General features: G+C 39.1%; 3 protein-coding genes across 4 annotated transcripts; 2 read left to right on the forward strand and 1 right to left on the reverse strand.

The window, feature by feature from the left end:
* The first annotated feature begins 236 nt into the window (after nt 1–236).
* On the forward strand, nt 237–10,659 carry LOC146987698 (monocarboxylate transporter 1-like). The gene is made up of 5 exons (XM_085776981.1): nt 237–547; nt 5,928–6,197; nt 8,614–8,757; nt 8,945–9,718; nt 9,851–10,659. The coding sequence occupies exons 2-5, from the start codon at nt 5,981–5,983 to the stop codon at nt 10,084–10,086; spliced, it is 1,371 nt and encodes a 456-aa protein (XP_085633107.1). The 5' UTR covers nt 237–547; nt 5,928–5,980; the 3' UTR covers nt 10,087–10,659.
* A 997-nt stretch (nt 10,660–11,656) lies between these two features.
* sycp1 (synaptonemal complex protein 1) lies at nt 11,657–22,593 on the forward strand. 2 transcript variants are annotated; one of them, XM_085776979.1, is made up of 35 exons: nt 11,657–11,785; nt 12,466–12,649; nt 12,952–13,036; nt 13,130–13,173; nt 13,288–13,452; nt 13,596–13,663; nt 16,345–16,418; nt 16,504–16,562; nt 16,689–16,755; nt 16,893–16,966; nt 17,054–17,162; nt 17,504–17,598; nt 17,684–17,868; nt 17,949–18,016; nt 18,094–18,155; nt 18,240–18,356; nt 18,450–18,554; nt 18,682–18,785; nt 18,883–19,000; nt 19,145–19,215; nt 19,678–19,759; nt 19,870–19,932; nt 20,017–20,079; nt 20,169–20,231; nt 20,322–20,438; nt 20,537–20,647; nt 20,737–20,829; nt 20,943–21,017; nt 21,128–21,214; nt 21,298–21,441; nt 21,589–21,642; nt 21,759–21,827; nt 21,917–22,024; nt 22,158–22,217; nt 22,344–22,593. In XM_085776979.1, exons 2-35 carry the CDS (start codon nt 12,500–12,502, stop codon nt 22,476–22,478), a joined length of 3,144 nt encoding a protein of 1,047 aa, XP_085633105.1. In that variant the 5' UTR covers nt 11,657–11,785; nt 12,466–12,499; the 3' UTR covers nt 22,479–22,593. The 2 variants fall into 2 exon arrangements, with proteins under 2 accessions (XP_085633105.1, XP_085633104.1); XM_085776978.1 differs by lacking the exons at nt 22,158–22,217; nt 22,344–22,593 and having other exon boundaries at nt 21,313–21,441; nt 21,917–22,051.
* Nucleotides 22,594–22,740: 147 nt separating this feature from the next.
* Nucleotides 22,741–24,707, reverse strand: LOC146987700 (uncharacterized). The gene is made up of 4 exons (XM_085776982.1): nt 24,465–24,707; nt 23,601–24,068; nt 23,339–23,491; nt 22,741–23,244 (listed from the first exon to the last, which is right to left on the reverse strand). The coding sequence occupies exons 2-4, from the start codon at nt 24,055–24,057 to the stop codon at nt 23,117–23,119; spliced, it is 738 nt and encodes a 245-aa protein (XP_085633108.1). The 5' UTR covers nt 24,058–24,068; nt 24,465–24,707; the 3' UTR covers nt 22,741–23,116.
* Nucleotides 24,708–24,842: the final 135 nt, after the last annotated feature.

The raw sequence follows: 24,842 nt of genomic DNA on the forward strand, positions 1-24,842 counted from the left end.
ATAACACAGATAAATCAGCCAATACAGGATATCAGCATCCCAGAAAGCATCTTATCTCTTAGAGTGCAGATATTATTTGATATCCTTTTAGGTCACTCATACTTAAGGGCCTAGGAGTGAAACTGTAACCCTGTGGCTCTCAGCACATGACAGAGGGGTGGAGAAAGTATTGTAGGGGCACGGCACTAAGCCTCTCACAGCCAATAAGAACTTGCCTGACCTCACCATTTAGCTCCATAGTGTCCAGATCGTCCAGCAGTTTGATCCTGGCACTGAATGAACTCAACTTTTCAACTTTGCTTTAGTCACGGGGAACAGATGAGGTCTGAAGCGGAGGGGCCACTAGCAACGTCTGGACTGTCACAGTGGATATAGTAGACCCACAGATCACTTCTGGAGTATCTGTGAAACATAAGCAGTGATTTTTCTTTTATTTAATGCATATTGAGTGGCTCTATTCAGTGATGTCAGCTGTGTGTTAACGTGCCTCAGAAACCATCGTTTATCTGCAGAGCTCATCTGGCCTTGTTCGAGAGCTCCTGCCAAGGTAAGATGCTTGACAAAGATACTATTCACATTCAACATTTGCCAGACATCACTTTAAAACTAATTGCCTGCACAAGCCATGCTGGATGTTCATGAAAGATGTATTGCTTTTTCAGTACTTATTATGTGAGTGTGCAATTTCCCTGAGCAAATATTTAACACAGTATTTGAATCTATAATTAATCAGACAAATTCACCAGATCTTGTAAGTGGTATTAGCAACCTGAGGTCATGAGAGGCTCAGAGCAGAATGGAAACACTTTTTTGCCAGAAGCAGGGAAAAAAAGAAAAAAGAAAAAATGATGTAAAATATAAGCTAGTTTGGTATGTTGTGAGTATGTGAGAATTTAACCAATATTTTAATAGAAATAGGAATACATACAGACCCTTGAACGCAGCATACCTGTCCAGCTGTTTAGTCCCCCTCTTCTAATGTTCATCAAGTCCAACAACGGCCAAACAAACCCAGGTCCTTGATGGTGACCCACATTAGTCAAATTCATTTCGAGGAAGATTCAACCTTTATTCTTTATGCATTGACTTTAAATCCAATTGTCTCTATACTGAGCCCACCCTGCTACTGCTGCTGTGTGTGTGGCCGTCAAGTGGCACTTTGAGGCCGCCCACTTGGACCATTATTATTTAGACCTTTACAGTGTCAGAGGCGACGGTCAGCGTTGTGCCTCTGCCCATTTGACCACCATTCTCCTACTTGGTTTCAGTGAATCAGCTCTGCACTTTTCATTTGATATTTTTCACACCATCTTCGAGCCAAGCAATCAATCCTTACTATGAAATTATGTGTTATATTCATTACTTATGCACTTCTGTCATTTTATCTGGAGTCCTGTCTGTCTTACCTCGTTCCTGCATTCATCATCTAATGTCACCCACTGAATTTTTCAGCCTGTAAAACACTGTCAACGATGTCTGTGCTGCCAGTACAGAGCATTTCCCCAGCATACTGTCCTATTTGAGAGGCCACCTTGTGGATGTGTGGTGACTATTTTAGGATAGTGAAACTCTTTCAACTGACATTACTCATAATTGTGCACACCTTTTGAATTTGTGCAAACATTTTGAAAGTGAAATCCAGAGTATTCACCTTCTATTGATCAAACGTGGCAACAGGTCCATGACCTGCAAATACCACGTTTACCATACACCGTCTATATTTAACAACACTGCAATCAATTAAAAGTACCTACTGTAAAAAAAAAAAAAAAAAAAAGTTCTTCCAGTCTTCAAGAAGGATGAATTCCAAATATCAGACAGGATAAAAACAATAAAAGCTAAAGCCACATTAATTAGGCGAATGAGGTCTCCAGCCTATAGACACTGGTGATTTGTAAGACCTAATGCAGCACTGCAGCCACTGTCTGGGCTGCACTGATTATGGTACTATAGCAGAAGAGACAAATCTAACCAGTCTAATAAAGTTGAATACAAACAATTACATGAAAATCTTAAGTTTAAACTCAAAGCAAAGTTAAAACAGCAATAATAAAACTAGACTGAACACATGAAAAAAGTTGACTGACAAAATAAATGATTGTAGTTCCGTGTAGGAAATACACACCTTGTTTTCTGAGATCTACGAGAATAGTGTGTCTGCGGCGTCAGTGTAGAGCTTAGAATTAGCACTGGAACACTGCTAAGAAATCGCTTACATACCATCCCATAATGATAAATTAACTGTTGCTGTATGTTGTAATTTTTAACTTAAAGCAGAAGTAAGCGGAATGTTTGTGTTAATATAAGTCTTAAATAGTTATATCTTCCGACTGCAATCACTTCCATAGAGTGTTTGGTCTAAAACACGGGTCTGTCAGTCACTCTGCTCTGCTGTAAGCCGAGGAGAAAACTTTCCTTGTATCCTACAACCTTTATCCAATGAGGAGAGAGAACGGCATGAAGGGCTGTGTGTGCAGCCAAGGGATGCGCAAGAATGTGGTGACGTAGGGACGGGGACCAATAGATCCATGAGGAGGGCGGGGGCTGCCAACTAACGAAGTTAGACAAAACCGCTGGATCGCTTACTTCTACTTCTAGTCTATAAATGCTAGGCTAGGTTAACTAGACAGCCCTGTATCGCAGAGAATAAAACTGATCTTATTTTCTCAATATAGTAAACGTCCCTATCTGTTGGTTTAAATGAAACTCCAAAATACATAAAATGATCACATAATCCTGCCAGTTGTTACGTGATGTGCTGTCTCAAAAATCACCATTGTTTAGGTGTGTTCCTCCAATATGCCTTTAACCATCACCATGACAGCCCATTGTTGCTGATATTTTTACCTTTCTTTGCTCGTACATCTAACCTTCAGCCATTTCGACCCCCTTAATTCACATCGCTGATAAATTCAATGTAGAAAACACACATGACGCATCTTCAGACTGTTCTACACAATCGATCCACACACTTTTGATTTATGGAAAATTGAGCGTACAGTGCATCAAAATGTTTGACTGTAACGGTATTGTAAACATATACTTGCAAATTCTTGCAAAATACATTTTCAAACTTCATTTAAAAAAGGACAACATTTTGTCAATGGTAGATAATGTTTGGAAAATATCTGAATTTTATCTGAAAACTGAATTTTTTACAGCATTTTTTTTAGTTTCACTCTAATGCGAACAATAGGAGTCAATGCAAAAATGGCATTTTAAACATAAGTTTTTAATTTATGGAGCCAATAAATCATTGTTAAAATCACATTTCCAACATCTCCATGCTGTCTAGATGCAATTTGTGTATTTTCGGACAGCTGTTTGAAATCTGCCTTTACACGCTGCTGTCTGGTGTCTGACTGGCTTAGTCAATTTGTGAAGCTACATGTGACATTGCTCCTTGCCAATTATGGATGGTTGTTGGTGTTAAAAATGGTGAGTTCAAGCCTCAGCTTGTGCACATTTCCACATGAAAAATCTATCTTAACTTTTCACACTAATTTTGCCTAAAAACCATTGCTGTGCAGCAGTTATAATTTTAACTTGTTTCACTATTTCCCATATGTAAATATATTTTTGTTGCAGCCAAGCAGCTACTATCTTATTATTCCAAGTAGTCTAACCCATAATGTCAGAATGAATTTAAAAAAACAGACACAAATTCCTGTTTCCATTACCTATTGTATAATGCAGGAGGTAATTTTATAGCTGCATAGCAGCAGCTAAAATCCCAGCTCAATAACAAAAGTTCTTTAACACTTTGAATATTCACTACCTGCTGCACCCAATTGCTTATCCAATAAGAGCTCTAATCCAATTCATCAACCAAATCAAGTCCACCTTGGCTGAAAAACACTATATGATCGACCAGTTGCGATCTCGGCCCTAAGCTATTGAGTAGTGTAAATTCAACCTGTATTCATGGGCTTATCGATGTTCTCTGCAGATATTTTCCCCCTGTGTAAACAATACAGTAAGTTGTTTGACTCTGTAGATGGACTCATATTCATCACCTTTAAAGTGAGACTGTGGAAGATCGGCAGGTGGGAGCTCAGCGAATACATGCAGAGAGCCATTCAAAGCAAAGCAAGGCCAGAAATTGAATCCATAATCATATATTGAATCAGGAAGCATAAACACTTCAGACGTGACAAGCACTTACTGCTTGTTAAAAAGATCTGAAACATGGCCATAATTGTGTAATTAATAGCTGATAAGGCTTGCACTTTCGCTGTAACAAATTTTATGCACATTGCGTCTCCCATAGTCTATTTGACATGAGCTGAGTATTTTGTCCTTAGCTTTGATGCACGCCTCTGCTCTGAACAGGGCTGTAGCAAATTTGCAATTGAAAACCTGCAGCAACAGTTCAACTGCATCTTCCCACATTCCCGCCTTCATAAATGGTTTAAAATGAAGTAAAAGCCTCATAAAAAGTCTGAAAGTCAATTTGACAAACAGGATTCTGAGCAGTACATCACAGCCTGAGTTCATTAATAACATTTTTGAAAGTTCAAAGATGAGCATGCAGGTGTTAAGGAGATATGAAGTCACAGTCTCAGAGCAACAGAGAACATCCACACACCGCCTATTTCTTTTTTGAAACTTGTATCAATTACTTCATGTCAAAAATGTCATAAAATTCATTGATATTCATAACAAATGTACTCTTTAAATACGCTTTTGTATTGACAAATTAGATACATGTAGTCTCCCTCAAAATCATTTCATCATTTAAATCTTCCTGTAGCACAAGAGTCTGCATCAGTACCTCTCTACAAAGACAAAGGTTTACATTTCTGAGTAAGCTAACATTTTATGTATGTTGTTACTAAGTAGGCCTAGTGCTGCCATGGTGAGCTACACATGTTCTCCTCCCAGCACTGAGACACAAAAATACACTTATTTTGGGAACATGAAAAACAAATTCACAGGCCCATCCGATAGATTCACTGAAGGACTCTGCTCCAATAACCATGGTTACAGCAATGCTCTGTGTCCCTGTTGTTCTGAAACATGTTTTTGGGTTGTCATGAATGTAAACGTGCCCCTGTACTAAAATATCATCTTGTATTTTGGTTAACACTTTAGCCTGTGAGTAAAATCAACAGATGGCATTAGATATTTAAGACCATGTTATCATTCAGATTGCTTCGGATCAACCAAAACAGATATTGTATAGTTTGACCTTAAATATGGTCTGTGAGCAACTACAAAACTTCAGACTACATGACGTATTCATAAAATTTCAAATAAACAGCCAACCATTAACCTGTGCAGGGTGTTTTCTGGCTTACTCTTAGAGGGGAGGAGGTGTCAAAGTGCAGGAAATCTGTTTTAGATGGCAGCATTTTGTATATCTTTCCAAGTTGGCTATGCACTGTTACACAACAGATCATTAACCCTAATAACCACATACCAAACAGCTGTTACTGTACTTCCAAATGGGGCGGGGGGCCTTCAAAACATCCCCAGCCACAGAGCCTTCAGTAATGTTAAGCCCCTCACTACCCCTAACGCCCCAATCCACCCTTCCTCAAAAATCCCATGATGCAAAGGTTCTAACAGGATTATGTGTTGTTGCTGCTGACATTTTACATCCACGGAGGTCACACAAAAATGTTCAAAGATGTTGATGTCAGCTGAAAATGAAACAGCAAGTTCAAATCAAAATGGCCATAAATGAGTGCCACCTAGCAAACAGCAGAAGACTTTATGATATGATTTGACACTAGATTTTTATATTTATTCAACATTTTTACTACAATTCAAGCATTTATTAAATATTCATCTCTCAGTCAATCAACATGTTCTCCCAAGTTCTTCTGGCTCATAAATGATAAACAGGAATTTGAAAGAACCCAGGAAAGTCTCACCTGTCAACAGCTAATCAAAAATTTGCTTTTTGCTTCTCTTCTGAACAGGTCCTCGTCTTAATATAAGGTCTCGAGGTTGAAGAGGAAACCTGTGAGCAAAGATGGCGCCTGCCGTCGGTGGTCCTCAAGGTTACACACCACCTGAAGGTGGCTGGGGTTGGATGGTTGTGGCCGGAGCTTTCATCTCTATCGGCTTCTCTTATGCATTTGCGAAGTCCATCACAGTCTTCTTTAAAGAGATTGAGGTGATCTTCAGTGTGACCAGCAGTGAGGTGTCCTGGATCTCCTCCATCATGTTAGCATGCATGTACGGTGGAGGTGAGCTACAATCTAAAATGCATAATGTCAAGAGGATTTATGGATTGAATCAGTTTCTGACTTTTAACACTTTTGTAAAATGTTTATTCTTGCTTTGTTCCATTAAAGCATTCAGCTCTAGTAAAGATGCAGTGCAGCCTGTTAGCTTTGGTTTGTCCACTACATGTAAGATGCCGCAGATTTGAAGAACTACTGTGTAGTGCATCTTAAATCAATTGTTTCATACTGAACACTGTTGCTTCTGTACTGAAGTGTTTATAGGAGTGTATTACAAGATGTCTCTAAAGCACATGAATGGTTTTTAGCCCTGTGTGCCCCCCTGATTGTTTTCCCCTGCGCTTTGGGAGCGAAAGACCACCAGGGGTTTGGTTGTGTTCCTGCATTGATGAAATGACTGAGACACTGGGTGATGTCACACAGGTCTGGGCAGCCAACAGATGATAGGCCTCTATTCTTGCGCGTGATATTCAAGACGGAACGAACAGAGTTCAAAGCAGTTCTTCCCGTCCCTCAAGACCATCCATGCTGAAATCAAAACACTGCACTCCTCTTAACTCTAATGTGTGATAAACTGGAAAAATGATGACACAGGCATCTTTTTCTAATCTCAGACAACTTCCAGGAAAGTTGCTTTAATGTACCAAAGTGATGTGAGATGGGAACTGTAACACCACATAGAAACAGGTTCTATCAAATCCTCTATTCTGGCATGAGTCGAAAATTTATTTGCAGGGTATAGAAGCAAGCAAATAAAAGTGGACAAAAGTATTTTCTTTTCAGGCTGGCACTGCATCTACAGTACAGCATAGTGGTAAACATTTTACATCAGAAATTACATTCATAATATATTTTTGCTACATGCAGTATATTCTGCACAAGCAGATAAGATTTCATAAATCTACTGTTTACCAACTGCTTGTAAAAAAGCAAGCAAAACATCACACCCAAGTTAAGTCCTCATTACTGAATTACGGAAGTACTGTGTCCCCTGTAAAGTAATCAATGCTGCTTATTGTTGAGCATTACGTTCCCTAGTAAGGCGCACAATGGCATGCTAGCTGTAGAAGAAGTAGCTACTGTGTGAATTTATCATTCATTTTGTATAGTGTTATGTAATACTGTATGTATAATTAGAGTTAATAATGACTATATGTGTGGGTTTACCACCTTTTGTTCCTGGCTGTAAAGGTGACACACACCTCTGGTAACAAGCTGTGAGCCACTGTGGACTGTTACAGTAAAGTTCAGGTTTAACATGAAAGTAAATGATTAGATGTAAACATACACAGATGCACAGATGAATAGATGGTAGGTGAAAGTGATGAAAAAGGGTTGTGGGTAGACGACAGCTGACTGTGTCTCTGTCTGTGCATTAGACATTCTGAGCACATCGGCAGGGGGAGTTCATTAACAACCTACTGTTGCGTACCTCAGTACTCCTTCAATTTTTGATTCATTACATTCATAATATTCTACATTGGTTTGTCTCCAACCTTTTTTATCCTACGCAACTCTCCCTGCAACGGGCGGAAGGAAAGAACTCATTGTTAGTGTGGAGACTCCCTGTATTACAATTTAAAAACCCTTTGTCTTGCAGCGTGCCGGCAAATGAGTCTGGACAACCTCTAAACAAAAACTGTCAGTTTCTATTTAGCTTCATTGGATAGTACAGAGATTTGGCAGGGAGGCAGAAGTGTCTTCCATGTGGATCCTCATACTCATTTAGGCCAGTTGTTATAAACCATGGATGGAGATGGTGTTTTGCAACCTGAACCCTCCCTGCATTTTAGGCATTTGTTTACAAATACATAGTGATTTTCTTGAATTGATGTTGAATCCAAGGTGCATACATATTAATAAGTTGATTTACTATTGCCTGATTCAGTCTGATTCACCTATCTTTGGAACCAGTGTACAAGGTGCCACAACTGCACAAAAAAAGACCTGCAGAAAATAAGATTTCAGTTGTAATATTAACCCCCACCCTTCACTCCACAACACACATGCACACACAATATGACCACAACCCTCTTGTCTAAACTGAGAGTCCATTTTAAAAGAATTCAAACAAACTATTATTCTGTCAACTTTTATGAATCTCTGAACCAAATAAATGATTATTTAATTACAGCTTTCATGCTTTTTCTGACAGATCACATTATTAATGGCATGAGAACACATCTACTGCAGTGCAGCACTGACAAAAATGATTGCAGAAGTTGTTGGAATTTGCTGGGCCACAGCTGTGGCACCAGAGCCCTCTGGTGGTTGAATATACAAATGTACATTGATGAATTAACAGAAATCACCATCCCTGAGCTTTTTTTTTTTTTTTTACTGTATGTCTGTATCTGCTGCTGCATTGTTTTTTTGGTTGTTTGTGTTTTTTTTTATTTTTTTTTGTTTTGTTTTTCAGGTCCTATCAGCAGCATCCTGGTTAACAAGTATGGGAGTCGTCCTGTTATGATGGCAGGAGGATGCCTGTCTGGATTGGGCCTTGTAGCTGCGTCTTTCTGCAATTCCGTTAAAGCACTCTACTTTTGTATTGGTGTGGTGGGAGGTACCTAATTTTAAGTTTCTGTATTCTTAAGTTTGGTCATGACTCATCTGTTTTTTTCCTGTGCACCTTGCTATCTTGTGTTCTTAGAAAACAAAAACACAAAGAAATACCAAATGTCTTATGTTTAATTTCTTATTTTTTTGCTCATACAACATTAACGCAATTATTTTTGAATTTATTCATTTAGGTTTGGGATTAAGCTTCAACCTGAATCCCGCCCTCACCATGATTGGAAAGTACTTCTACAAGAGGCGACCCATTGCCAATGGGATTGCCATGGCCGGCAGCCCCGTCTTTCTCTCCACCCTGGCTCCTTTAAACACGTGGCTCTATGACCGTTTTGGCTGGAGAGGGAGTTTCCTGATACTCGGTGGCCTGCTCTTCAATTGCTGTGTAGCTGGTTCTCTGATGCGGCCCATAGGGCCAAAACCCAAACCTGTCGAGAGGACCACAGAGAGGAGGACGGTGGCGCAGACCATTAACAGCTTCATCGACCTCTCCTTGTTCAAGCACCGTGGCTTTATGCTGTATATCTTTGGTAATGTTATCATGTTTTTCGGTCTCTTTGCACCACTTGTGTTCCTCAGCAATTTTGCAAAGAGCAGAGATATCCCAAAGGAAAAGGCAGCCTTCTTATTGTCTGTGCTTGCTTTTGTTGACATGGTTGCCCGGCCCTCTATGGGCATTGTGGCGAACACCAAATGGGTGCGGCCCAGAATACAGTACTTCTTCGCTGCCTCTGTGCTGTACAATGGTGTGTGCCACATTTTTGCTCCCAGGTCAGTGGACTACAAAGGCTTTGTTATTTATGCCATGTTCTTTGGGTTTGCATTTGGCTGGCTGAGCTCAGTGCTTTTTGAGACCTTAATGGACCTGGTGGGCGCTCAGCGTTTCTCTAGTGCCGTTGGGCTGGTCACTATTGTGGAGTGTGGTCCTGTATTGCTGGGGCCCCCTTTGCTCGGTGAGTAAACTTCCAAGTTGATCATCAACACTATTAATTTAGCTTTTAATGTATGTGTTGTTAACCACAGTGGAAAGATGACGGTGAAGGATGGTTCATAATTCTGACATGTGACTCTTTTTGTTTTCACAGGGAAGTTCAAGGACATCTATCATGATTACAAGTACACATACCAGGGCTGTGGGATCCTCCTGGTCGTGTCCAGTGTCATCCTGTTTATAGGGATGGGACTTAACTATCGACTGCTGGCCAAAGAGAAAAAAGAGGAGGAGCGGAAGGCCAGGGTGGGAGGCAGAGAACAGAAGTCCAACAGGGACAACGCTGCCAAGGAGGTGGCAGAGGCTAGGTCCACAGAAGACACGGTCTAAAATTCTGTAGGACTATGTTGAGACCCATTTTTGTTCTAATTTTGGTTTTCTGTGAGGTGTATGTTCAAGAAAAACATGCTTGTGTGAAACAGTACAGATAAACATTTGCCTGTCTTATTCATGTGCCTCAGGTCTGTTCCACAATGCACTGTTTTAAAGCCTTGTTTGCAATTCAATGTAAAATATTAACACATCTATTAAAGCCCTTTAAACTCTAATGATCAATCCACATAAAATACCTCTAACATTCTTATAGGGACTGTGTTTGGTAAACTATGCAAGTTTGGTTAGTCTTTAATGTCACTATAAAATATAGCTATTAGGGTAATGTGTTTTTTTCTCTCTCACATGGTATTACTAAACCTCTTCTGTAACTGCACCACAACACATTACATGTAGTATAGCCTACTAGTTTTCTAAAACATGCCTTGAGGTAATGGATGTTATTTTTCACCTGGGAACATGCAGCACAGGGTTTTATTTAGTAAGAGACTGCATTCAAACAATCTCTGTGACAGTAGGCTACTTAATCATAATATTTACTTCCTTCACTTATCGCACAACCTCTCAACACATTTATAATATTTTGTTTATTTGTTCACGTGGACCTGATAGCACAGTTTAGTTTTTGAAGGTTTGAAAACACTCTTGGTGCTACTGTCACTTTGTACTATGTTCACACAAATATACCCATACTAATTTTTCTGTTTTGAACATGGTTTCCTAGACCATTCCTGCTGATGAATAACTGGAATGATCAATAATAATGAGGGCATTAAAACATGTTCCATAGCAAATGTATTCACATAGCCTAATAGTAAGTTACTGTATACAAAATGTCAGAAAATCAAATAAACTTTCATCTGAAAAGAATATAAAAGTTCTCTGTATTCTATTCGTCACATATAACTTTGATTAGGAAAAATGTTAGTTCAGAGACTCATATATTTTTTCCAAGCACTGCACATTTTAGGGTTCAGGCCTACTGCTCAAATTGGGTGACACTTGTTAGGCCTACTTCATAAATGCCGAGTCATTTCATCAAAGTAGGCCTATGCTTTCGCCATTAAGACAATCTCTGACAGGATTTCCATTGGTTGAACATTGCGATGTCAATTTCATTTTGCATTGCTGCAGAGTGCAATATAGCCTACTGCACTTTATAGACGGTGACAGCAGCCCAAACCCTGACCTTTCTCATGAGACTGACTGAGATAACTATAGCTGCAGCTTTTCAACATGAATCAGAAGATTTTTTTCCGTGTCACATTTAATAGATTAAAGAAAAAATGTAGGCTACTATGAAAAATAAGGATGTAACATGCTTTTTAGTTTTAGAAAGGATTTAGCAGTAGTTGCAGTGCTGTAAATTGAATCTAAAGGCCTATTCTCTCCATTGAAGAAGTTTTCCACACAAAAAAAGATCTGCTGCCCTGGTAGGCTACCTGGATTGCACATGTTTTCATTTCATTCAGCATCGCACATTAAGTTTTAAATGGGACCACCATCAGATAACCTCGGAACCTCTTTTTCTTTTTTTCCTTCAGGCCTACACTTGCACACACATTCATGATACGCTTGATTACGTCAGCTGTTGTCCGACAGCGTAGTTTAACCGTCAGTGACCGTTAAGCAAAATTTGAAATTAACTGTCAACAAACCGTCGAGCAGGTGAACGGCGTCGTCAAATTAAAAGCAGGTAACTTCTTACTAAACATTTTCATATTAAACCTCCTTAAGTTACCTGAATGACAGGTAAAACAAGTCTTTTTTCATGAAAATAATGCCATGATAGCTTTTTGTTTAATATTTTTGTTCAAGTACCTTTTGCTAATTAGCAGTAAGCTAATGAGTAACAGTTAAACAGTGAGTAAGTTTAACAATTCAGATGAATAGCTATTTGTTTGCAAGCTAATCAGTCCACCTAGCCTTTGGTTCAGGTAACGTCAGGTCTTTGGGTGAAATTAAATATTGTGAAGATTGTTTGATATATTGTTATAAATATTTTCCTTTTGATAAAGTCTAAGTTAACGTTACGTTAGTGGTGTAAGTTAAAGTAGCATTATGCGCACACAACGGACAACCGTTAGGCTAACGTTACTGGATCATTTACTGATTGCATCTCATGGAAAAATTAAACTGCACTACATTTATTTGAAAGATTTAGTTCCGTAACAAATTGCGATTTTACATTAAAACATGCACCGGTAATAACAATTTAAACCATCGTTTTATCAGATGAAACAGCTAGCTTCCTTTCAGAAAAGCAGTGTGCCCAACTGCCCATAGATGCATCAATATTCACAATCACAGTAACGTTAACTTACTCTAACGTTACTGTTTCCTACATAAGGGATTGGTATGCTTCTTTCACCACAGCTGTACTTTACATTAGGTAATAACACCTGTCTAGATGCTATCTGGTCATTTCGTGATGGAGAGAGACCGAGAGTTGAACTTCAAACTGTGGGTGCCCCCCAGGATGAGCAACGGTCAGATGTCTGCTGTTAGGCCTCAGGAGGTCGTTGAGAGCTGTGGTGACTTCATGAACCCACTGCAGCAGGTAAGTCACATAAGCTAGCTAATAGTTAACCAATAGTAAACATTCATGAATAAATTCAGTGACTCACTCATTTTGATGCTAGCTCAGCACTGACACAGTCCTACAGCATAATAATTAGCCAGCTTTTTTTTTTTTTTTTTAAATATCAGCTATGAAAGTTTTACACATTCACTATGTGCTCTTGTGGGCATTGTTTTCCATGCTGTAAGCTGAAAGTGTTAATGAAGGGAGGCAGCTGTTGTCTGAGAGGCAGCAATCATTAATGCCTATGATGACTAAGTGTAATTGATGTTTTCCCCTAGGGCTACAGTAGGTGTTTTGACAAAGGGAAAAACATGCCTTTCCCGACTTCAAGCATGGTTACACCAAGTAAGTCAATCTGTCAAGGTATTTTCTAACCCTTGCTATATAATTTCAACACAAAGGACTGGCAGTTATCATACATGTTATTATACATTCAATATTGTCTGACCTCCATAGACCTTCCCAAGATAAAAGTTGTGCCACCAATGGAAAAATACGAGGTAATATTTTCATTGTACAAAAATGTGAAGTATGAATAGAATGCACTTGACCTTTGGTGCATGTTTATTGTAAAGTTCCTCAGTTTGCTTCCCATCATTGTTTCTATTCCCCAGAATAATTGCAATCCTGGACAGCTTTGTTCCAAGCTGTTTGATGAAGTTGAGAAAATTAAGTGTTGGAAGGTCAGAGTTGACTCTGACACTGTGCAAAAGGAAAGAAGACTCCATGAAAACAAAAGGACAATAGAAACACAGCGAAAAGCCATTCAAGAGTTACAGGTGTGTACCTCATTGACAAGTCCCCCCCCCGTCTTTCTGTCTCTCCCTAACCACATACAGAGATTGTGGATAATCAAGGACTCCATACTCCAACAGTGTTTGATATTAAGTGTGTGTTCTCTTGTTTGTTCTGTTTTTTACAGTTTGGAAATGAAAGTCTCAGCATTAAGCTGGAGGAACAAATAAGTGAAAATGAGGATTTGAGGAACAAGTATGGGTTTTGTTTGAAAGACGCAATAGACATGCTCTGTAACAGCTAAATGAATGTGACATATTGGGTTTTATCATGTTAAACATTCAGATAATTTTAAAGGAACTGTATGTAGGACTGTGGCCAAAACTGTTGCTGCATTAAAATTCAAAACACTGCAGCGCTTTGTCCCCTCCCCTCGCCCCCAGACTCGTGGTTGCCAGATAGCCACATGCTAACCCCTGCTCTGCTTCAGCTTTGTGGCTATATGATACCTTTAAGGCCCTTTCACACCGCGGACGTAACGAATAAACGACACGAAATTGCGAAATATTCGCGGCCAAATATTTCGCATCAAAACCATTCACACCGGCGGCGACACGAATATGCGACAGATGTGACAATTAAATTCCAAAGTTTCGCTTTGCGACGGGTGTTTCCTCGCCTCCACGTCATGTCTTTAATCCGTTAATTATCCCTCGTATTCACTATGCCACTGTTGTCTTGTTACCAACTTTACTCAACACAGCAGCTCACTGTCTGATCACTGATCAATATCTGATCACTATCCTGACAGTATGAACACACTCTATTGCTATTTCTCCTCCTCCTCTCCTCTTTCCACTCCTCCTCCTCCTCCTCTCCTCTCCTCTCCTCTCCTCCGAGACACAGGTTATTTATTGTTTACATTAGCGGCCAAGCACGTGTCCATGCGCCCGTGTCCGTGTGCGTGCGTGCGTGTGTGTACGTGCGGTGCGACCGTACGCCAGAGAGACGGCAGGTGGAGGGGCTGACTGGCAGAGATGAGAGCAAAGACGGTGAAACGCTAAAACGCTGTGAGAGACTGTGGCGGCCCGAGACTGTGCGGCCACCGTCTGTTATGGGAAACAGCTGTCATGGTGTTCTGACGTGAGGGGTGTGACGTGGCCTACCTCCTTTTCACGCTACATGATTGGTTGATGCGTTTATTCGCCGGGCGAAAGCTCAGAAAAATCGACCTCGCTCCGAAAAAAAATGATGTCGCATTTTCGCCGCGACACATTCGCGGTCGGTGTGAAAGGACCCGTGATGAAAACCGGGGTTCGAAAAAAAATATTGATGCGCGAATTATTCGCACGAAAAATACGTCTCCGGTGTGAAAGGGCCTTTAGACTCACTCACACAGTCTCTACAGTCTCAAAGTTTAGATGACCATGCCTCTCTAAAATATGTAGGCTGCATTAGTTACTACCTGCAGTGAGAGGCATGAAGCAACAGCACCGCTAGTACATCTATTATCACAGTAAAATATCTATCAACTATCATGACAGGAGGCAGTGTATCAGACCGAGTGACAGGCCGCTTATTTCTCCCTTGTGATATCAAGGAAATATGACCATAGCCGATAATCAGAATCGATCAAAACTTTTATCGCAATTTGAATTGGAGATTGTTTTATCTCCCAGCCGTAGCTGCAGCTCAGTGGTAGCCTGCTGCCTAACTGGCAAGAAGCCAAAAATGCCACAGACGCTGTGATTGGGAGAGAGCGTTGGGTGGCGCAACAGGCTAAAACACAAAATCAAAACATAAACATGATTTGTGGCTGCAAATAAAATGTTTAATTTTTCTGGCTGTAGTATTGTTGTCAGTTAGCCTGACAAGCCAGACTATATCAATAAAATGTCTAGTCTGGCAACGACCGGTAGACCTCGGCTCAATCCAGGGGGCGGGATGAAGGCTGTCTTTCAAACTGCCTCTGCACCGATAGAGTGCCGAAGCGGAAGCAGGAAGTAACGGCCCCATGGGTCCTCAATTCGAAAAAAGGCTCCATAGAAATTAACGAGACTCCAAGATTTATTTTGTGATCTGTTTGAATTGTGCCATGACAAAAAAATATGTCCTCTACCTGTTTAAAACATCATGTGTCATGCCGAGAAATCAGCAGTTTATCGTAAATGAAGAATGTATTTTGTGTGACGACGCTCTACGGACTACAGATCTGTGTCCCACAAAAAATACGTCACCAACTGACACGGGAAAGGGCGGCATTTGGTGTGTGACGTCACCTACGCGACTTGTAGTCTTTCTGGTTACAGATTCTTCCGAATTTTATTTTACAATAGGTTTACAACAAACTGCTGATTTCTCGGCATGACACATGATGTTTTAAACAGGTAGAGGACATATTTTTTTGTCATGGCACAATTCAAACGGATCACGAAATAAATCTTGGAGTCTCGTTCATTTCTATGGAGCCTTTTTTCGAATTGAGGTCCCATGGGGCCGTTACTTCCTGCTTCCGCTTCGGCACTCTATAGGGTAGCGCTACGACTAATCAGAGCAAAGAGCAGGATGACGTTAGCCTGACAAGCCAATTAAAAGGTATGTCGTCATCGCGTTAAGCCCGTCCAACGACTCTCTAAACAGATAGAGCGCTGTGACAATCGGTGTTCGAGACTCAAAAAGTTCCTATGGATCGTTTCTAGACCCACCTACGGAGCAAATATATTTGCTGCCGCTAGGGTGCGTCTAGATTTCTAGGCTAGTTGTCAGTTAGATAAGTATTTCAAATTAACATGATTCCTTAGTCTCTGGAGACATAGAGAGTGATTTTATGATTCATTGTTGTGTATTTCATACATACAGTTCCTTTAAACATTTTGTTTATTTACATGTTTTGTTTATATAATATTCCTGATGTGAAATTCCACATTTCAATGCAGAAACAATGCAACCAGGAATTTGTGTAACATCCTCAAAGATACTTTTGAGCGGTCAGCTGAGAAAATGCAGCTGTGTAAGTAAAAAGTGCTTTCAGTTTTTTCTCCCCATTTAAATGTCATATTGCTGCAAATTTTATTTCTAAGTTTTACATTTTGTAGTTGAATCTGAAAGAGAGGAAACACATCACCTCTTTGTGGAAAATTGTGAGACAATTCAGGTAAAACACCCCTAGATTTGTCAAAATGAAATCCATTTTAGTGATAATTATTTGTTGGGCAGGAGCGACTAAATGTGTGGGACATGAGTTTTAATTTTTAGTTTACAAGAATCGTTTTTTCTGTAGAAACTGACTGCAGCATTTGAAAGCCTTTGTATCCAAGTGGAATCTGACAAAGAAGAGATGCAGAAAGGTATATTTTTCCTGTGTGTTTATTTGGCTATATGCCACAGTAACCCATAAAAAATAACATGAAGGACAAAATCTGCCCTGAAATGACCTTGGATGAGTTATTAGGAGATTGACAAACTTTTTTTTGCCTCTTTCCAGTAAAAGAAGGCTTGCTGCAACTTGACAAACTAAAAGGGAAATATCTTCAAGAATATAACATGAAGGAGGAGGAGGTTAGTAAAAGGATCAGTTTATTTGGGAACTGGCAACATGTAACCATAGATTTTTGCAAAACCTTAGACACGGTGCTGTGTTCACAGGTTGCAGAGCTTCAGCAGAAACTTAGGAATAAGGACAGTGAACTACAAAAGATCCTGCTTGACCTCAATGAAACCCAAAAGCATTGCAGCCAACTCGAAGAGATCACAAGTAAGCTCACATTAGCTTTAAAATTAGGTCGTGTGTACATGTTAAGATCCTTAATTCTGTTTTGGAATTGGTTGTTTTTCCTCTTTCTTTTAACATTGTGTGCGTATTCTAGCTTATTTGCATATTTCACTTTTCTTCCTACATGCTGTGTTACCCAAACTCCCCATTTGTCACTTATTGCACTACAGTACATACACAAAAATGTATGTTTGTGCATGTAAGTCGGTGACTGTGGAAACTGAATTGCTCTTCGGGGATAAGTAAAGCTTTCTACCGTAATTCTGATTTAATCATGCTTTGAGTGGTACCAAGGTTATATCATATATTAACTATCTTTACAGATCAACAGTATGAAGTTCTCCAAAGCTCTAAAGCTGAAGAAAAATCCCTCCTTAAAAAACTGCAGACCAGTGAGCAGAGCTGTGAAGAAGTTCAGGTGAGTACATTTCCCATCAGTTTTGTGAAGCTGGGCTCTGGTGTGTTTTATCCGTTCTGACTGAAACATTATCACTCCCTCAAAGAAAAATCGCGATGCTATTGCTGCAGCTCTGAAACAAAGTGAAGAAGAATATGCACAGATCATCCAAAGCAAAGACTTAAGCTTGCAGGAGCTCAGCAGAATAAAAAATCAACAAGCAGAGAAGCTGGAGCAGATTCAGACAACAATTAAAGAGCTACAGAACTCATTATCCATACAGATACAAAGGTATTAATAACTCCTGAATATTCATTTTCATATATTTCCCCTGTCATTCTAATTTTCATTGATTCTTGTTTCCATTCAAGTACCAAAGAACTGGAGGATAAACTCATTACAAACAACGAGGAACTTGAATGGAAAGATACACTTTTAAGTAAGTCTCACTGTGTGAAATATGTAGATATTTTTATTTGATGCTGTCAAGCTAAAGGAAAATGTTTTACTTAACAGGAGAGACCATGGAGCAGAGTGCGAAGAAAGATGACCATATCAGAATCCTTGAGGATGAACTGGTAAAGTGTTTTAATTTAATAAAGATTGTTATCGAAACATCACATTCGTTGTAATCCTATCTTTGTACATTGCTGTGTTTCCAGGATATGAAATTAAAATCCATTGAGTCCATGAAGGGTAAAATTGATATAACTGACGTCACAGTAGAGGAACTCACAGCCAAGCTTTCAAGGAAAGCCGAAGAGGTCAATGTATTCAAGGTGATACAAATTAATACTTGATCATTATTTGATGGGCCAATACAGAGACCTGATGAAAGCATATATTAATATGTATCCTTTTTATTGATGCAGAATGAAACAGAGATGATCTTTGCTGAAAATGAGCTACTGAAGAAGGCTTGTGAAGCTGCTGAAAAGGCACAAGACGATTTAAAGGAGAAGTCAACCATAACTGAGGTTTTTGACATGGTTTTTATTTTCTTGCTCAACTCATTATCTCTTACCCTACTGTGGAAATCTTGTTTGGGGAATTTGTTTTATACAGGAAAATATTCAGTGATATGATGTTCCTTTTTGCCCTCAGAATAAAGTGCAGGAGCTGCAGGGACAGTTGTTTACTGAAATAAAGAAAAATGAAGAACACACCTTTGAGATGGAGCAACTGAGGAAAGACATTACGTTGCATAAGTGAGTTCTTAATAGTGGGCCATTTCACAGTATTGGCGTATGGAGTATTATATTCAAGTGTTCATATCTTAATGTTTAATTTTTTGTCATTTTAAAGAGTAAAGTATGAAGGGCTATTAACCAACTTTAATGAACTTCAGTCTGAGAAGATGGCCATTCAACAGCAGTTTGAGAGTGGGGCCTCTCATGTGAAAGCTATTGAGGCAGATGTTAAGGTCTGAATTACCCAGTCAAATGGGATTTTCATGACACCATTTTAATGTGTATAGTAGCTGTTTTCCTTCTGCGTCAGTTTGTTTCATTTAGTCATTAACTTACTGTACATATGAACGACAAATTCTAACCTCTATTTTGACCAGGTCAGTGAGGAGAAAGTTGTGAAGCTTGCAAGAGAAAATCAAAGTCTCAAAGAAGAAAACCAACATTTTCGGTTAGTTTCTGTTAGGGACTTAAAGGGATAGTTCAGCTTTTTTGAAGTGGGGTTGTATGAGCTACGAATGCCAAATTAAGTATCCTATATGCAGTAGAAAGGTCTCTGCTTTCTCAGACTGAGACACAGGCCGTACACTGTTGTCATTGAGGGACAATTAATCAGCGTATTTCCGCCGCCTACGAGAAGTCCTGTCTCAAAATAACACACCAGTACCAGTACCAAATACACTGATTAATCGTCCCTCATTGACAACAGTGTATTTGCCTGTGTCACGGTGCAGCGCGATGTGCTGGTTTTTCTCAGTGGGGGAGAGCAGAGACCTTTCTACTTCATCTAGTGTACTTAATGAGCATTTGTAGCTCATACAACCCCAAAAGCAGAACTATCCCTTTACAGATCTTTGATAGTGTGTAGTTTGTGTGTCCAGTTTGAATTGATTTGTATATTTCCATTTAATAGAGAGGAAATAAACTGCATCAAAACCAACGTCCAAGGGAAATGTCAAGAAACTGAGACTCTGCAGAAGAAAATCGACAAGAACGTAGGAATGCCAAGCAAACAGATTTCCAGAGACACACAGTGCTTCATATGCCTCATTTGAAAGTAGTTGTTTTGAAAGTATGGTTTCTTTGTGCTTTTTGTGCTTTTTAGTGTCAACATCTCCAGGAGAAAATCATGGGAAAAGAAAAACAGATAAAAATCCTTGAAACAAAGGTGATTTAAAGGCTGAAAAATGAAAATGCTGTTATTATTGTTTGACCATTTTCTGGAACTAACTAGAAATGTCTTGGCTTTCAGCTGGGCAATCTCAGGAAAAAAGTTGAAATGAAACTTGAAGCCCAAGAGAAATACCAGAAAGAGGTGTTTGATGACACTATGAATTATAGCGATACAATACTTGATGAGATGGATTTGTTGTTTAGCTCAATAGTTCACTTGTATATTTTCAGATTAAAATGCTGAAGAAACAAATAACAAAGGAGACTGCAAAATCCAATCGACTTGAAAATGTGGTATGGCTATGTATTTTATCTTTTACTTTGTAATATTATAAAACCTTTAAAAGTCAATTCAATAAGTCATACCCTATTCTTTATCTTTAGATAAGCTGTCTTCATGATGAGTCCCAAAACCTTGAAAAAGTCAGTGAGGAAGTTCATCAGAAACTGCTGAAGGATTTTGAGCACAAATCAACCTTGGCTGCAGAGCTTGAGAATGAGGTTTCATAAATAATACAGTTATTACCGTTAAAAAGTTATTTGGCAGATTTTTACCCTCCTACAATAAAATACAATAATAAAATCATCTTGTCTTACAGATACAAAGGCTCAGATTATCATCAGCAGAGGCCATCAAGAACAAGGAGGATGCAGAACTGAAGTGTCAGCACAAGATAGCAGATATGGTTGCACTGATGGAGAAACATAAGGTAAGGTCATTACAATGTATATTCTGTCAAAAATGGTTTTGTACAGCATGACTGTCAGTCCAGGGAGGAGCTTAACTTGTCATTGCCAGAGCCAGTATGACCGCATGGTTGAAGAAAAGGATGCAGAGCTTGACGAGACTAAGAAGAAAGAGGTGGACGTTGTAACCCAGAAGAAATCACTGGTATGCTGTTAAAAAATAAATGAACATGTATTGCAGTCTGTTAACAATTTAGATAATGAAACAGTTATATCACAATTTCCCTTTATTTGCCATATTTAAATCCATAAAATCAGGAGTTGGATCTCACAAAACACAAGATGGAAAATGATGAGTTGAAGAAACATCTGAAGACTGAAACAACAAAGAATGTATGTCCTAGTTTGAATCTATTACAGTTTTATTTTTGGCTCTTTACTGAAACAGAGTGTGCTTTAACTTTTGAGAGACATTTTTTGAGAACACTTTTCGTTGATATTAGGACAACCTACAGAAAGAGCTCACTGATTTAAAGAAAGACATGTCATCAATGAAAATAACTCAACTGGCAGAAGCAGAGAACAAGCAGGTACAATGTCTGTACATCTGTAAATATGGTACCACTGATCGTTTTATCATTTAACCACAAAGTCTTTTTTTTTTAAATTCTAGTCACTTGCTTCAAAGTGTGAACAAAGACGAGTCTCAGATACCCCAAAAGAGAGTGCATCAAAGAGACACATATTTGACTTTAAGACCAGGAGAACTCCCTCCTACCTCAAAGATAGAGGAAGTGATGCAGTCACGAAGAATGCTGTGAGTTTAATCTCCTAAAATGTTTTTAGATTTTGCATTTTTAAGAAATCGTAACTGGTATTTTCATGCTCAGGAAAGTGCTAACACTGTATATTAACTCACCTATCATTGGGACCATCATTATATTTTATGTCATCTGTGGTTCAGGAGTCTGACACTGAATCCCTCAGAACGTCATGTGGAACAACACCAAAGACCAAGGTAGATGACACTTGAATCTGTTCATGAAGAGAACTACAGTTTACAGTGTTTAATCTGTCTCACTCTTTACTGTAGCAGTGATACTCATTAAAACTGATGCTGACTTTACATCATAGGATATTCACACAAAAGACGTGAAAACCACAAGTATGACAAACCGGGCTGGCGGAACATCAAAGATCAAAGTAATATACAGTATCATTCTGACATTTACCAAAATGAATAAAAATATGAATGGCTTTTGCTGACATTTACTCTTTGAATTCACTTCCAGTCCTACAGAATAAGGACACCACCTTCAACTGAAAAAGCAGCAGGCTGGGGGAAAGGCACTTTTGAGTTTGACCCTAAGTCTGACAGCTCTGATCAAAATGACCTATTGGTGAGAAGTGTTTTTATTGGTCAATAGTTTATTTGTCAGGAGTCAGCCTGTTGATTTTATGAATTTTATGTGATTCTTTGTGTAATATCAACAGAAGAGCTGATGTGATTTTCTTTGTTTGTCTTTTTGTCAGACCTTTTTAACTACACCTACATCCTCCATCCCTCACTGCAAACGCAGCACCTCCAAAAAGGTAACACAGTGCCACAGTGGAGTGATGCTGTTTAACAGTTATTGTCATGTATTCTATGCACTGATAAAGATGAAATAAGACATGCAGTTTTTATTTAAACTAGATCTTCATTTTCCTCAGATCCAGAGCCCTGTCTGTCATAAATCACCAGGGAACGCGTTGAAGCTAGCTGCAATGAAAAGGATGAGAGATGCGGGTTGGACTGCAGTCACTGGCAGTGACAAGAAAAAGAAGATGAACAATGAGAAGATCTTTGCTTAAGTATTGCTGTTACAGGTCAGATAGACACTGCCAACAATAATAACACAGGTTAAGAAGTTCACACTCATCTCAGTCAAAGATTGACCATAGTCATAGTAATTACTGATAATAGTAATTATATATTATTTTCTTGTTGAATTAATCAGAAATGTTAATGACAAGCAAATTTACAGTTAAATGTAAGTGTTCACATTTTAGCTTTTAAGCAAGTAAGCATGGCATTTGGAAATGGTTTTGAGTGGAGTCACTCTCAGTGCTGTAACATAAAAATCTCTTAAATTAAATAATTTATCTCAGTTGATATGCACATGAAATATCATTTATTTTGCACAAGTTCATATTGTTGGGTTTGAAAAAGTGAAGTTGTTATTTATTATTCTCTTACAATATTTATCTATTCTAGTATTGGCACTAATATGCATAAAGGTAATGTTCAAATCAATAAGTTTTTCCCTCATTTGAATGTTCTTTCCATCATCATTTTCTCTTCCTGAATGCCATTAGCTTCTCTCATAAAAAGCCTAAATTGCAATGTGAAATTGCAGTGTTTCTGCTGTGCTAATTGGTTGAGGAGGAAAAATGTCTGTGTCCGTGTCTGTTGTATTAAAGGTGACATCTCAAAGTGTAAGTGTCTTTCCTCAATGAAGGAACTCAAGGCGAAATTGAGATTGGTCCTCTGGGGGTGTAGGTATATTATCGTAGATTGGATGGCCGTCATAAAGTCCTCCAGAAATTATGAGCGTATCATCATCTGCCCCGAATGCATCTGTTGGAATCAGATAGGTTTTTTTTTTTCTTACTGCTAATTATATGCAAAACAGATTGTATTGATTGTATGATGAATAGGAGGGGCAGCTTACCTGTGTCGTTAGTGTTGTTGAGAGGCTGATGCAAGAATTGGATTTTCTCTTTGCATCTGTAAAACATCAACATAACCACCACCACCACGAACACTCCCAGTGCAACACTGAAGACAATAGTCATGTTCTTTTCTGAAATGTTCAGTCCAAAACCTGCTAGCACAAGTGAAAGGGAGTAATTGACACTGGTTAAGTAAAATCATGAAAGGAGCATTTTAATTATTCATAGAATTTAGGTGAAAACATGTCTCCTGATACTTACCTTGTGTGATTGTGTCCGCTGAATCGAAAGTTGTATTGTCAGTGTGAGGTGAATTTGCAGTTGTAATTGCTGAAGTATCAGGTGTGCTTATGTAACCTGCTGTGGTTTGGATCGCTGTAAATGATGAAGAGTGAGTGGGTGGTGGTGGTGTGGTAGTTGTCAGTGAGCTACTGTTTGTCAGGGGAGTCGAGATGGTTGTTGACTGAGAAGTCTGGAGGTGTCCTGTGGTGTCGGTGAACGTTTCATTTTCCCAGGTTGTGCTGTTAAATGGGGTTGTGTCCACAGTCATGTTTGGGACAGTAGTTGCATGTACAGTGGAGTTAGATGATGTTACAAATGTTGTGCGTGTCAAGTTCAAGACAGGAGTTGTAGTAGTCAAATCTCTTTTTTCTGTTTGTGCTTTAGCAAAAATAACAGCCAGAAGGCAACAGGCCAGCGTAGCACAGATGGTTTCCATGGCAGTAAGTACTACATGGGAAAACAAAACATGGACTAGAACACTTCAAACGTCAAACATTTAAAACAAATCTTTCCATTAATAATCAGATTTAAAAAAAAATTAAAGTCTGTGTTTGCTCTACATTTAAGATCCTAACCATGTCATGCAGTAGTGTTTTGTGCAAGTATGTCTTATGCAATACATTAGCAGATTACACTGACATATTTTCAGCAGGAAATGACTGTTCACACTCAATGTGACTTTGTACACAGAGAAAACATAACAGTTTAACAACTTTCTGATCATCTGTAGCAAACAGATCTAATCTCCCCCTCATACTTAAGTTTCACTAAGTCCTTTGATTAAAAAATTAATCCCTTTCACAGAATTCACAGCAGTAGACTGTTTTAAAAACTCCGGCTCACCTTGTTTTGTTGGTATGAGTGAAACAGTAACTCCATTCACCTCCCTGGCAGTGAGCTTGCCTCCATGTCACGGCTGTCTCTCCACTTCCTACAAACTTGGAACAGCTAAAGGGCTGATTTGTTGGCATAGTGGCAGGTAAAAGTGGGCAGGTCAGTGCTTTGTAAACTTCCTCTATTGTATGTTGCCAAGGAGACAAAGGGCACGGCTATTACCTAGACCAAAGCTCAATCTCTCTGTCTGACTCCCCCTTTCACTCCGTTCTAATAAATTTTACAGCCTGGAGTGGAACAGAAACCACTGCAGACAGTACACAGTAAATGTTTTTTCCTCACTGTACTGTATTTTCTTTCACATACATCAGAGAGGTCAGACACGCA

Source organism: Trachurus japonicus, chromosome 5, assembly GCF_045865225.1.
Source record: "Trachurus japonicus isolate A0001 chromosome 5, Traja_1.0".
Classification (NCBI taxonomy): Eukaryota; Metazoa; Chordata; class Actinopteri; order Carangiformes; family Carangidae; genus Trachurus; species Trachurus japonicus.

Excerpts from the sequence above, each read along its gene's own strand:
- sycp1 (XM_085776979.1), top strand. The coding sequence starts at position 12,500 with ATGCTATCTGGTCATTTCGTGATGGAGAGAGACCGAGAGTTGAACTTC. Across the intron at positions 16,563-16,688 it reads AAAATTGTGAGACAATTCAG|AAACTGACTGCAGCATTTGA; the intron begins GTAAAACACCCC and ends TTTTTTCTGTAG. Across the intron at positions 17,163-17,503 it reads CCAACTCGAAGAGATCACAA|ATCAACAGTATGAAGTTCTC; the intron begins GTAAGCTCACAT and ends CTATCTTTACAG.
- LOC146987698 (XM_085776981.1), top strand. The coding sequence starts at position 5,981 with ATGGCGCCTGCCGTCGGTGGTCCTCAAGGTTACACACCACCTGAAGGT. Across the intron at positions 8,758-8,944 it reads TTGTATTGGTGTGGTGGGAG|GTTTGGGATTAAGCTTCAAC; the intron begins GTACCTAATTTT and ends TTATTCATTTAG. Across the intron at positions 9,719-9,850 it reads GCTGGGGCCCCCTTTGCTCG|GGAAGTTCAAGGACATCTAT; the intron begins GTGAGTAAACTT and ends TTGTTTTCACAG.
- LOC146987700 (XM_085776982.1), bottom strand. The coding sequence starts at position 24,057 with ATGGAAACCATCTGTGCTACGCTGGCCTGTTGCCTTCTGGCTGTTATT. Across the intron at positions 23,492-23,600 it reads AGCGGACACAATCACACAAG|GTTTTGGACTGAACATTTCA; the intron begins GTAAGTATCAGG and ends TTGTGCTAGCAG. Across the intron at positions 23,245-23,338 it reads CAACAACACTAACGACACAG|ATGCATTCGGGGCAGATGAT; the intron begins GTAAGCTGCCCC and ends TGATTCCAACAG.